Source organism: Phocoena phocoena, chromosome 1 (genome assembly GCF_963924675.1).
Source record: "Phocoena phocoena chromosome 1, mPhoPho1.1, whole genome shotgun sequence".
Classification (NCBI taxonomy): domain Eukaryota; kingdom Metazoa; phylum Chordata; class Mammalia; order Artiodactyla; family Phocoenidae; genus Phocoena; species Phocoena phocoena.
The window spans coordinates 166,591,916-166,606,413 of record NC_089219.1 but is presented as its reverse complement, the minus strand read 5'-3'; the positions used below and the strand labels follow the sequence as shown (position 1 = coordinate 166,606,413).

General features: G+C 36.3%; 1 protein-coding gene across 1 annotated transcript in view; it reads right to left on the bottom strand.

Annotated features, from left to right (window-relative positions):
- Nucleotides 1-911: 911 nt before the first annotated feature.
- Nucleotides 912-14,498, bottom strand: part of TAF1A (TATA-box binding protein associated factor, RNA polymerase I subunit A) — a 33,122-nt gene continuing 19,535 nt past the window's right edge. Inside the window, exons 5-10 of the mRNA XM_065882718.1 lie at nucleotides 14,329-14,459; nucleotides 13,392-13,550; nucleotides 6,883-6,949; nucleotides 5,648-5,771; nucleotides 3,994-4,148; nucleotides 912-1,285 (exon numbers count right to left, since the gene is read on the bottom strand). Coding sequence (XP_065738790.1) covers nucleotides 1,173-1,285; nucleotides 3,994-4,148; nucleotides 5,648-5,771; nucleotides 6,883-6,949; nucleotides 13,392-13,550; nucleotides 14,329-14,459 — 749 coding nt within the window. The 3' untranslated portion in view covers nucleotides 912-1,172. The remainder of the gene's footprint in view (nucleotides 1,286-3,993; nucleotides 4,149-5,647; nucleotides 5,772-6,882; nucleotides 6,950-13,391; nucleotides 13,551-14,328; nucleotides 14,460-14,498) is intronic.

The following is a 14,498-nucleotide window of genomic DNA, read 5'->3' as shown; positions in this document are numbered from 1 at the left end:
TTCACTTGCTTTACTTTGGTTCTGTGGGGCACCTACTTGTTTCACACAAATATTATAAAGTTGGGTAGTTATTTGTTGATAGTCATTTATTTACGAAGTATAAAATATCGAATTATTGACAAAGCATAATTTGTCCCCTAATTTTCTGACAGATGGTTTGAAATTGGTAGGAATATAAGCCAATGGGGAAAACGTGCGGTTTGCCACCTTAATATCGGACTTGCTCTGAAGTTAAGGAGCCTTCATGGAACTCAAATACTAGTTATCTGAACAGTAAATGTATATGAGCCAAGACAGTTTTCAAGAAGCACTTACTCCACCAGTTACCACAACATATTAGAAAGCTCAGCTGATATTCCAGGAAAGTTGTTCTTGGCTTCTGAGCAAAGCTTTCCAATGGGCTTCCTGTATGACCCTGGGACACTATTTCTCCACTGTCCAGCTACCTACTTTTGCATTCTGGTTTCCAAGAGAAAGGAGAGGGACACAGTAATCCTAGAACATGTTTTAGATTGCTATGCAAGGCAAACAAGCAAAACCAACAAAGCTAGAATCCTTTAAAGTTAGGCCAGTGCCAGCTAAAAGCAACCAGGCCCCTCCTACCCTCTCTGACCCAAATGAGTCCTCCAGAGTCAAAGGTAGCTCTCTACCAGAGGTCACTTAACCCAACACTGCCATGTCTTACTACCAAAAGAGAAAGAGAAGGAGTTCTTCTCTAAATCCTTCTCTGTTTCCTCAACAGAATTCATCACCAATATGTTCTTCATGGTGGTAAACCTAACATAGATCATTTGCATCTAAAAGAATACACACGCTCATTTAACAGTCCCACAAGTTATATTTCATTACACAATTATCAGAGGCAAATTATCTGCAAACAGCAATAACTGCTGTAGAGCTATATGCTCTGATTAAACAAATATATTTTTATTTGAAGATTATTCCTTAATAAATGTTACATTTAACAGTACAAAAAAAAAGGAAAAATATATTTACAAAGAGCAAAGGCAATGAGACTGTTTCTTCAGCTATAACCGATAGTAAAAGAAAATATAACTTTTTCATAGCCAAATAAGCTACCTTCTTAAAATATCAAATAAATAAATACATTTAAAGCTATCAACTGAGTTACTACTCTGTAGCTACTAATCTGAAGTAACTAAAATTCAGTATCAGAGTCCTGGATTTACAATGCTGTATTTTTTCACTGATTTCTTCATCTGCTTAATTTTCTTCTTTAAGACTTGATGATCTTGTTTTGAAATATTCCGAAAGTATCTACAACCTAAGAAGCAAAACAAGGCAAAATAAAAAGTTTTAATACTTATCATCAAATTCTTCAAGTATATTTCTACATTTTAAAAATTTTGCTTCAACTCTGGCATACTGATGATTCTAAAAGTAGAAGGATTTGTATTATCTACACCGATATGTCTAAGCCCGTTCTCAGAGCTGTCACCAATGAAATGTACTGCTTCCTACATACAAAAATATTTCTGATGCATCATAATTAAAGCATATACTTTAGCTTGTTTTCTACCTTCCCTCCTAAACCTTAGTTAAGGTGATATGCATATTATATAGATTCATGTATTAAATGAGCCTTCTCCAGAAGCAAACTACTAGAGCTTCCTTCTCAATGATAAGTTGGTAAAAGAGCCAAAGATGCATTTATGACAATAAGGAAGTTCTCTGTAGAAAACCCTGATGTGAAGAATTAGAATAAACAAATCATAGGTTAGAAGAAATCAAAAATTTAATCTAGTCATTCCTGCCATCTAGCAGGCAGCTGGATGGTGATCATGCAGATATGCCAAAGGTGCCAAAGGTGCTCATCAGAAGTTCTACCTGCTTTTCATAGTCTTACAATGCTAAGAGGATCACTAGTTAAGTATTTCAGAGACATGAATCAAATTCCTGTAAGAAAAATGTAAACTGGATATTATAAGAGATTTTCTCTATTTAATAAATGAGACCATAAAAAACATAGGAAAAATTAATTTTATTACAGTCTCAGTTTGCATTTATTCATATTCTCTGGGAACTTGCTAGAATATATATTGTACCTAGAGTAACAATTTTTTTTTTTTTTTTTTTTTTTTTTGCAGTACGCGGGCCTCTCACTGTTGCGGCCTCTCCCACTGCAGAGCACAGGCTCCGGACGCACAGGCTCAGTGGCCATGGCTCACGGGCCCAGCTGCTCTGCGGCATGTGGGATCCTCCCAGACCCGGGCATGAACCCATGTCCCCTGCATCGGCAGGCGGACTCTCAACCACTGCGCCACCAGGGAAGCCCTAGAGCAACAATTTTATTATCCCTGAAAATAGTAAGGTGAGAACTGCTAATATTTTATTAGCTGGGAAGCAGTGGCGTGTGTGGTGTTATATAATAATTTGTGTTTCTAAACACATCTACCACTTTAGCAAAAACAAAATACTTTGTACACAGATTTCTGCTTCAGTCTAGAATACAGAAAACTGGAAAAAACTCTGCTACCAATCTAACACAGAGAAAAAGCCAAATAAACTACAATTCCTAACTTCAAGCCCACCAAGCTAAAGTCACAGGGCAGCCAAGCAGCCTGAACTGTTGGGAGGAAAGGCCCCTCCAAGGAGAAATGGGCCTGGTTCACCTTGAGCAGAGCATGGGAGGAAGGGCAGCCACCATACCCTACTCCAAGCTCAAAGCAAAGGGAGGCCACGACTAAAATTCGAATCCCAGGATGTACTGAGGGTAACCAGATCAAGAACAAAACCCAGCACAACCCCTAATAGACTGACTCAACCCCCATACTAACACCCTGAAAGAAGAAAAGGTGAGCCCATTCTCAGACATTTTATGCCTGATATTCGCAGGATACCTCAGAATGTATAAAGCACTTTGATGTGATGTTTGTGTGATGCTCAGCAATCCTGTAAGCAAATAGGGCAGGTGTTACACTGCCCATCTCAAACAGACGGACCCCAAAGGTTAACTGCTTGACCTAAGTGACATGGCAAGTAAGGGACAGAACTGGAAGTTAACCCAGGTCTCCAGACCCCACTCAAACACAGGTACCTTTTGATATCTGTACCAGGAACCTCTACACTCATAAAGTAGAAAGTCACAGTCCAAATCACATTTGTTTCTTGTCATCAGTACATCAGAGAGAAATTTTTAAAACTACTTTCATGTTTGCTAATCCCTTTCCTCCCATAAAATCAGTATTTTACTAATCTAAGTAACCATCTGAAACATTAACTGAGAATACTAATTCCAAATCCATACAAATTATATCTAAACCGACCTGAAGAATCTCTTTAGGATACTTTAAACTCCCTGGCCACACAGTGCTTACTCATGGCCACTGCGAGGTCACTTTCTTCACCTCTGGACATGTTCTCATTTCAGTACTGGCTACCTTTCTATATTTCAGTGGTACAAAGCAGGTAAGAGTTTTAACAGCCAAGATATTCCCCAAAGAAAAGACCAATTTCCCTTTCTTTTAAGAGGACTTTTAAGTAAGTTAATAGGAGGTATTTTTTTTTTTCTTTTCTGAAGGGAAGAAAATGTCTCATCCTTACAGCAACAGGTAAGTAAATATAAATAACATAAAGCTGTCATAAAAAAATGAGGTCAATAAAGAATATTTTTCTATGTCTAATATAGTAGATAATCTCAGTAAACTTTCTCTACAGCACAGCCAAATGGTCATTTGCTGTGAAAACGGTGCATCCTTTATCTTAATGGCCCCTAAAGATACTCAAGCTAGAGCATAAAAACCAATGACGATCAACAATATGAAATCACTGTTTCTAATCCACGGAAATTCCCTACAAGCAGATCACCTGGCCCGAATTCAGTATTATTTTTCCACTCAGCAGTTATTTTTCCAGCATCTAATACCCTTAGATACTGTTTAGGTAAACTCTAATATGAATGAATGGTCACACTTTGCAATTTCAAAATCACCTGAAAGCTATGGCTAGATAAAAAGAAAACAAAACATGTACCTTTTCCTAACAATAACCCAGCTACCAAAGCTTTCTCACAAGCCAAAGCTTTATCTTCCTTCCAATCACTTTTTGCCCAAAAGTAGCTGAAGTGAAAGCTTGGCCACCAGTTTTTCCTGGAGTTCCACTCTTCTTGAACCCAGGCAAGATGACTCCTGGAAAAGAAAAGTGTCAAAAGGGAAGGTCAGTGATGGAGACAGACCTATAGTGTCAGAATCTGAACTTAAGTAGGGTCTGTGGAAAGATGACAAGGAAGATGATTCCAAACTAGCTTCCAAGTATGGCCATGGCATAGCACACGCATGAAAGCAAATCCTTTTTCGTCCTCTTTGATCTCCACGTCCCATTTTCCATTTAATGAAAGAGCCAGTTCAGTACAGCACAGCAGTTAACAGCATAGACTCTAAGGTCAAAATCTCAGATTCAAATCCCAGATCTTCCATCTACTATCTATGTGATCTTCGGCACATTGCTTAATCTTTCTGAGCCTCAATTTCCTTGAGGATATTAATGGTGCCCATCTCATAGCACTGTTATTAGGATTAAACTGGTCCATAGTATAGCAAGTGTCATATAAAGCTCTTTGCATGCTGTCTGGTACAAAGTACATTTTCAACAAATGTTAGCTATTGTTATTTATTTCTTAAAAGTTACTTTAAAACCTTACTTTAAAATTATATGCTACAAAGAATTACTATCCAAATTAAGATGGCATTATTATACAAACACAGGAACACATAGGTTTGACAGTTGAACCCAGGCAGTGCTAAGTATTCCTCAATAATTTAATAGAGCAAAGACCTATTTGCCCCTGTGGCAAAACTTCTAGAGGTTTAAAAAGTGAGCAGCACATTTCTTTGCCTTCAAGAACCTTGGGGTTAGTAAGGGTTTGTACAGTGCTTTAGATCTGGAAAGTGGTTTACAGGGAGCACATCAACATATCACACCAAAAATACTTCCTAATCAAGACTGTTCTAAGGTCAAGTCAGGTCTGAAGCCTGAAGCAAGTTCCCACTGATAATGAATTTCCTAAGCAACTAAAATGGATATAATAAATCAATGAAATTTAATTTTTGTGATATCCTTTATTCTCTCACACACAAGGTAAATGACAAGGGCCACTCCTTTTCTTTTACTCAAGATGTGGCACTGATGATTATTTTGATCAGAGGGATAGCTTTAGATACGCAGCTCACAAGGGACTTAATAAATATTTGCTGAATGAATAACCATGACGATTTTATGAGGTCCTAAAAAACCCCACTGAAAATGACTGAGAACTGTTGGGAGAAAAGCTGCTTCCCATGTGATCTTACAAGTTGATGACACAAATCACAAACAGCTTTACAAAGAATCTAGTGAAGAGTGGAGGTGACCTCCTCTGGTCCCTATTTCCAATTAGAAAGCACAAACTTAGCTCTTAGCAGAGTAGTGGTAAGGGCTATTACCCAATTTGATAGCACAAAAAAATCTGGATAGAATTTTTGTATGTTTTACTTGTGACTTCCTATTTCCTATTCTTCTGACGTACTCAGAAGAAAACAGCTGAAGACACAGTTCAAGAAATCCAAAAACACAGAACTTTATTAGCTAAAATATTATAAAACATTATTTATGCTGATCCAGTAATAAACACTGTATGTTTCTTACTTACCCCATTAAAGTCTGTCTGAGATATCTTGCCAAATATTTCCAAGCAGTTATATTTTTAGTGCATCCAGCAAAATCTAAGACTCCAAATAATACCTCCAACCCCAGTTTATGGTGTTCTTCGTTTTCTGCAATGGTCACAACAGTTAGAGTTTACAGAAAGCACTGAAGAGCACAAAGCTAAAAGATTATATTCCACTGATAAAGTATCACTGAATCATAAGCCTTCTAGTTTGATTAACAGTTTAAAACAATTCATTATGATCATACTCTCCTGTGATGAATCTGAAGAATTTGATAATTTAGTCCACATTATTGAAGGCAGGGTGGTGAGTCTGACCTCTACATGGGTTTATACTACTGAGAACATTACTTAAGGTACTGGCCCTATTTGGGCATTTTATATATGTTCTCTTCTATTAGGAGAAGAACCGAGGTAGTCCCAGTACCTACTGGACTTAGCAAGCGGATTTCCTATGAAGAATTATGTTCTTTTCTACACTGAGGTGAATCCCAGTAAAGATTAAAATGAGCTGAATCATATAAATTGAAGCCGTTTTTTTTTTGCAACCATTGCCTAAATTCTATAGCAGAGGTCAGCACACTTTTTCTGTAAAGGGCCAGACACTATTTAAGTTTTGCAAGCCTTACAGGCTGTCATAACTACTCAACACTACTGTCATAGGGCAAAAGCAGCCATAGACTGCTTTTATATTTTTGTATATAAATAAATGGACATGACTGTGCTCCAACAGAACTTGATTTATGGAAATAGGCAAGAGGGGACTTCCCTGGTGGTGCAGTGATTAAGAATTCGCCTGCCAATGCAGGGGACACAGGTTCTACCCCTGTTCCAGTAAGATCACACATGCCACGGAGCAACTAAACCCGTGCACCACAACTACTGAGCCTGCGCTCTAGAGCCTGCGCACCACAACTACTGAAGCCCGTGCACCTAGAGCCCGTGCTCCGCAACAAGAGAAGCCACCGCGATGAGAAGCCCACGCACTGCAACCAAGAGTAGTCCCCACTTGCCATAACTAGAGAAGGCCCGGGTGCAGCAACGAAGACCTAATGCAGAAAGAAAGAAAGAAAGAAAAGAAAGGAAGGAAGGAAGAAAGAAAGAAATATTAAAAAAAAAAAAAAACAGGCAAGAGGTGGTTCTGGCCCATAGCCACAGTCTGCTGAGCCCCAGTCTACAGCTTGTCTGCACAAAGAGATTTAAAACAAACTACTTACCTGATTTTCTCAGTAATCTATGGAATTCTAACATCAGTTTATGAGATGGTACAATCTGATACAAAATCTGGAAGAAAGGATAATCTTGTAATTTTTACACATTCGAAAGGCGTTTCTCTAATTTCAGCTTACTTTCAAATAAAGTTCTTACTATCTAATATGCCCTTGGTAAAGGAATCAAGGATTTAAAAGATACTTTGCTTTTTTTTTTTTCTTGCGGTACACGGGCCTCTCACTGTTGTGGCCTCTCCCGTTGTGGAGCACAGGCTCCGGACGCGCAGGCTCAGCAGCCATGGCTCACGGGCCCAGCCGCTACGCTGCATGTGAGATCTTCCCGGACCGGGGCATGCACCCGTGTCCCCTGCATTGGCAGGCGGACTCTCAACCACTGCGCCACCAGGGAAGCCCGAAAGATACTTTGCTTTTATCCAGTCCAACTCTGGTATAGAAAGGTGTTCTACGTAAAGCTATTTAAAAAAAAAAAAAATCCCTCCTAATAACAAGCTAGTTGGTTGGGAGGGTGGGGGGATGTGGATAGACGGAGACATTTTATTTTCTCTATACTTATACTGTTCACCACACTTAACCACTTAATTTCTTTTCAGTAGCCAGGACTGAGGAAAAAAAATAAAAAGAGAATCAATATCACATAGGAAAGATATTTAATATTTATTGATCACAAAAGGTCACAGAATATACAAAACAAAACCCAAAAAAGGCAAGGCTAGTTATTTTGGAAGATTGTATTCATGAACACAGTACATTAAGAGTATTCAAGTCAATATTTTTACAATCTTTTTACACAATAGGGACAAGTTAAAGGTTTTTCTTTCTAAAAATAGGATGGACAATTTTTATGAATATGCAAAAAAATAGGATTGAAAGTATATTTCTCACTTAAACACATTTAATATTAGAGATGAATTTATTCTGTCTGCTGCTGAGGTAATTTAACCTTACACTGAAATAATTTCCCACAAAATGAAAAGTAAATTTGTTAATTTCTCTTAATAGTTTTTAAATTAGAGATCAATCAACATGATCAATATACCAATATCAGAGAGTATTATTAAAACTCAGTTTTTACAAAATCACATTTTCTTTTTTGATTTAGGGAATTCTGTATATGGTTCAATTCACTTATTGAAATACAACATATGTACTAGAAAGGTACACAAATCATGAGTGTGCCATTCAATAAACTTTCACAAGTTATACACACTCACATAATCAGCACCCAGATCAAAAGATAGAACACTATCAGAACTCTGGAAGTCTTTCATCAGTTTTGTAAAATTCTTAGCCATTGACTCATTAAATATTGTCTTTGCCTGTTTGTTTGCCTTTGAACCCCGTTCTCTCTCCTTTCCCTTGGCTCCAATTACAAGTAGTTCAGACCTTTCACCAAGTCCTTTGTACACTCTTTTCTGCACTTTTTATCCTTTTTGCTCTTCCTTCTTTAGCCTGATTTTCTACACAGTTCATTAATCCTCTCTTCTGCTATGTTCAATCTATTTAAACCCATTTATTGAGTTAATTTCAAATACTGTATTTTTCAAAAGGAAAACCAGAATTTCTCTAAATCTATCTTGTCTTGAAGATAAGTGTTGAATACAGTGATTTTCTATTCCATTTTTTAAAGTCTTTTCAGAACACCATTAATGAAAGACAACCTGAGTGAAGTTCAGCATCTTGCTTTTGTTGTAACTGTCCTTAGTATTTTCTTGCACAAATGGGTAAAGAGAAATCTTGAAGAATAAAATTAAAATAGCAACTTTAAAAGTATATTACGCAGTTTGCAAGTAAGACTGTGGTACTGATATTAAGATAGACATATAAATCAATGGAACAGAATTCAGTGTCCAGAAATAAACCATATATATCCATGATCAATTGATTTTGACAATGGTGCCAAGACAATTCAATGGGAGTAAGAAAATTCCTTTCAACAAACAGTGCTGGGACAACTGGATATCCACATGGCAAAAAATGAAACTAGACCACTACATCACACCACATACAAAAATTAACTCAAAATGGATCAAAGACCTAAAGGTAAAAACTAAAATTATAAAACTGTGAAGAAAACCTAGGTGTAAATATGTGTTACCTTAGATTAGGCAATAGTTTCGTAGATATGACACAACTAAAGCACAAGCAACCAAAGGAAGAACAGTAAATTGGACTTTATCAAAATGAATCATTTTTGTGCTTCAAAGAACACTATCAAGGGAACTCCCTGGTGGTCCAGTGGTTAGGACTCGGCACTTTCACTGCCGAGGGCCTGGGTTCAATCCCTCGTGGGGGAACTAAAATCCCGCAAGCCGCACCACTCAGCCAAAAAAAACCCATTATGAAGAAAGATAAAGATAACCCACAAAAAGGGAGAAAACAGAAAGTAGCTGCAGATCATATACCTGATAAGGGTCTAGTACCCAGAATATATATAAAGAACTCTTACATGTCAACAACAAAAAGATAAGCAACCCAATTAAAAAATGGGCAAAGGAATATTTCTCCAAAGAACATAAACGAATCGCCCATTAGCACATGAAAAGTTGGTCAACATCGTTAGTCATTAGGGAAATGCAAATCAAACCCACAATAAGATACTACTTCCCATCTACTAGGATGGCCATAATAATAATAATAATACAGTGACAAATACGAGCGAGGATGTGGAGTAATCAGAACCCTCATACATTGCTGGGGAGAACGTAAAGTTGTGCAGCTCCTTGGCAAAACAGCTTGGCAATTCCTCACAAAGTGAAACATAAAGTTAGCATATTCTGGTGATTCAGCTTCAAGGTATGTATACCCAAGAGAACTGAAAACGTATGTCCCACAAAAAGTTCTACACAAAAGTTCACAGAAGTATTATTCGTAATAGCTGAAAAGTAAAAACAACACAAATGTCTATCAATTGGTTAATGGATAAACAAATGTTGTATATTCATACAGTGGAATAATATTGAGATATAAAAAGGAATGAAGTACTGACACATGCTACAACATGGATGAACTTAAAAATATGCTAAGTGAAAGAAACCATTCACAAAAGGCCACATATTGTATGACTCCATTTATATGAAATGTCCAGAATAGACAAATCTATAGAGACAGAAAATAGATTAGTGGTTACCTAGGGTTTGGGTGGAGAGGGTAGGTGTGGGCTAATGGGCACAGTGTTTCTTTGGGGGGGGTCATTAAATGTTCTATAATAGATTATGATAATGGTTGCACAACACTGTACATATACTAAAAAAATTGGATTGTGCATTTAAAACAGTGAATTTTATGTTATGTAAATTCCATCTCAAAAAAGCTGTTAAGAAAATGTAAAGTGCCTTGAATCAAGAATAAACCAGATTTTCTTTAAAAACATTTTTTTAAGTATTATGCAGTAAAACAAAGCCTGTTGAAAACTTTATAAAATGTACAGTTTCCACATCTGAAGGTTTGATAATGTCAATTTTGATGACTATACAAGTAAAGATTAGAGCTAATTGGCTTTTTAAAAGGAAGATTGGTAGAAAAGGATTTTTCTCAGTTATTTGTATGGGCTGAAAAGGACCTTTCTTTTTCCTCTAAAATATGATTAGAAACTGACCATGAAATATATAAAGAACTCCTAAATTCAATAACAAAAAACTGAAACACCTAGTTCAAAAAAGGAATGTAAACAGACATTTCTCCAAAGAAGGTACACAAATAACCACTAAGCACATGAAAAGATGCTCAACATCACTACCCTCAGGAAAATGCAAACCAAAATAAAAATGAGATACCGCTTCGTACACCTCAGGAGATCTATTATCAACTTCTTAAAAAAGAAAAGTAACAAAGTGTTGGTGAGGATGTGGAGAAATTTAAACCCTCATGCACTGCTGGTGGGAATGTAAAATGGTACAGCTGCTATGGAGACAGCTTGATGGTTCCTCAAAAGGTTAAACAAAGAAGTATCATATGATCCAGCAATTCCACTCCTAGGTATATACTTAAAATAACTGAAAGCAGGGACTCAGACACATACTGTACACCAATGCTCATAGTGGAGTTATCCACAAGAGCCAAAAACTGAAAACAACCCAAATGTCTACCAAGAGATGAATGGATAAATAAAATGTGGAATATATTTGTATAATATATATAATATTCTATTATATATATATATATAAAATGGAATATTATTCAGGCTTTAAAAGGAAGGAAATTCTGATACATGTTATAACATGGATGAATCTTGATAACATTATGAAATAAGCAAGACATAAAAGGACAAATACTGTATGATTCCACTTAGATGAGGTTCCTAGAACGAGCAAATTTATAAAGAGACAGAAAGTAGAATAGAGGTTGCTGTATGCCTGAAACTAACACAGTATTGTAAATCGATTATACTTCAATATATTTTTTAAAAAAAAGTAGAATAGAGGTTACTAGGGGTTGGGGGAGGCTACTGTTTAATGGATACAGAGTTTCTGTTTGTGATGATGAAAAAGTTCAGGAAGTAGACAGTGGTGATGGCTGCACAAAATTGTGCATGTACTTAATGGTAATGCCATTAAAATGTGCACTTGAGGGACTTCCCTGGTGGTTCAGTGGTTCAGACTTCGAGCTTCCAATGCAGGGGGCACAGGTTCAATTCCTGATCAGGGAACTAAGATCCCAGATGCCACATAGCGCGGCCAAAAAAAAAGAAAAAATGTGCACTTGAAAATGGTTAAAATGGTAAATTTCATATTACATATATTTTACCACAATAAAAAAAATTTTAAGGAATACCATATACAGTAACAATCCCAAACTTGAAAGACTTAGGGGTAAATTTAACAAAATATATACACTAAAAACTTCAAAACATTTCAGAGAGAAATAAAATACCTAAATTAATGGAGAGACATACCATGTTCACAGTTTGGAAATCTCAGTATTACTAAGATGTCTATTCTCTCAAAATTGATCTACAGATTCAAAATCCCAACAAGATATTTTTTGTAGCAACTGACAAACTGATTTTAAAATGTACACGAAAAGTCAAAAGACCTAGAGAAGCTAAAAGCAATTTTGAAAAAGGACAAATTTGTATGACTTCCATGACATGATTCCAAGACTCGCTGTAAAGCTACCATAGTCAGGATGTGTGGTATTGGTATACAAATGGAAATACACATCACTAGAACACAATAGAGTCTATATGCATGGTCAATTGATTTTCAACCAAGTTACCAATGTAATTCAACAGGGAAAGGATAGTCTTTTCAACGACACTTACCTCACACTACACAAAAAAATCAGCTCAAAACCTGTCCCAGACCTAAACATAAAACTGTAACACTTCTCGAAAAAAAAACACAGAAGAGAATCTTCATTATCCTGGAGTAGGCAAAGATTTCTTAGACAAAAAATACTAACTGTAAAAGAAAAATGAGTAAACTGTACTTAATCAAAATTAGAAATTTCTGCTCTTTGAAAGATATGGTAAAGAAAACAAAAAGGCAAGCCACAGACTGGGAGAACATATTTACCATCCATATACCTGACAAAGGACTTGTACCCAGATTATATTTAAAAACTTCCAAATCAATAAGACAAATAAGAGAAACTGAACTTTCATACTTTGATGGTGGGAATGTCAATGGTATAGTCTCCTCAGAAAACAGCTGGGCAGTTTCTTAAGTTAAATATATACCTTCCAGCAATTCCACTCTTAGGTAACTACCAAAGAAAAATGAAAATATATGTGCACACAAAAACTTGTACATGAATGTTCACAGTGGTATTCATAATAGCCAAAGAGTGAAAATAACCCAAATGTCCATCAAGAAGTGAATGTATAAAAATGGAATAATACTCAGCAGTAATAAGGAACAAAATACTGATACAATAATATGGATAAATCTCAAAAACATTCTACTGAGCAAGAAAATCCAGACCTAAAGAAAAGAAAAAGAGTACATACTGTCAGATTTCATTTATATGAAATTCTAGAAGAGATAAAACTAATCTATAGTGACAGAAAACAGATCAGTGACTGCCTGGGGCCAAGAGTACATGGGCGGCTTGGCTGCAAAGGGAAATGAGGGACTTTCTAGGGTGACGGAAATGTTCAATATCTTAATTATTATGGTGTTACATGGATGCATATATTTGTAAAAATGCATCCCAGTGTACATTTAAAATATCTGTTTTATTGTATGTAAGTTAAATTTCAATAAAGATGATTTCCTAAAAAAAAAAAGCAATGCAGAACTTTCCAACCAGGGTGACAAAACAGTTTCTGAAATATTGATCCTCTCCCCTCCGTCTCACTTGGGCAGAAGATGGGGGAATGGTAGTGATGGGGGGTCTGCCGGGAGGTTGCAGCCTCCTGTCTTTACCTCAGTGTGCCATACATACACTGTCATTTTCTCTGGATGTTACAACATGAAAGTTGCAAAGCAGTGACCTAAGAATGTCTTAAAGTAGATCCCCAAACCTGTTCAAACACTGACATAAAAATTCTCTACCTTAAGCACACTTATCAGTTTCTCTCTTGGTGCCTTCTCTCTCTTTAAAAAGTTGTATAAGTAGATATGAGCATTTGGATTTGATGGGAACTTTTCATCATAGGCGTAATTGGTAAGAACCTCTCGGGCTCCATCTTGATCCCCATAGAATTCCAGCATCTATATAAAATAAGTCATGATATCTTAGCTAAATTCTGTAAGATAGCTATATGAAATATCATGTACAACTTAACTTTATTGATGAGCACAAAAAAAGTCATACAACTGTAAAACAGCATTTACTATATAGGGAACAATAGTGATGCCAGTTTTTGCTTCCACCAGCATATGTTACAACCTCCATAGAACACAGAAGATCATAAAAAAGGCCTACATGGTTTCCCATTTTTCCTTTATTGTATTTCGTTACTGAAAAATGCAGCAACTTCAACATAAGAAGTGTTCCTATGAGAAATAAAGTCTTCAAAGTAGGGCACATTAGGACCAAAAAAAGACCATACGATGCAACTAACCTCAGTGCCCTACATAACTTTAGCCACAAAAGGAGTGCATAAGGAATTATAATTCCTTTCCTTTCATTCCTTCCCATCCTGACACAGGAATTTCCAGATTCACTAGCATACGGTTTCAGAGATTATCTTCGGACAGCATAATTATCACTTTAGCACTAATGAAACTTTCAAAAAGCAAGGGACTTCAGCATCCATGGATACTGAGGGACTACTGTATTTGGCCATGACACATTATCCAATGGTGAAAATAAACACAGTAACGTTTACAGTATATTGGTAAAATAAACAAAACTTATTCAGACCAAAAAGAAGCATCATATTCTTGTAATTTTTAAACAATTTTTTCCATTAGTTCCTTTCTGATCAATAAAGATTAAGCTTATAACAAAATGAAACTAATAAAACCTTATGAAAAGTTTACTTACCTCTACATAACTCTTCACAAAAGGGTCCCAAACTCCAGGAATTTGAATCAATGCACAAAGGTTTATAGATGTCTTCCAGCTGTGGTTGAGCATATTCTGGGACGCTGTGTTGTAAGCATAATCATCCTCATCTGTCCAAAGACAAAAGATTTTTTAAAGTATTCAGTACT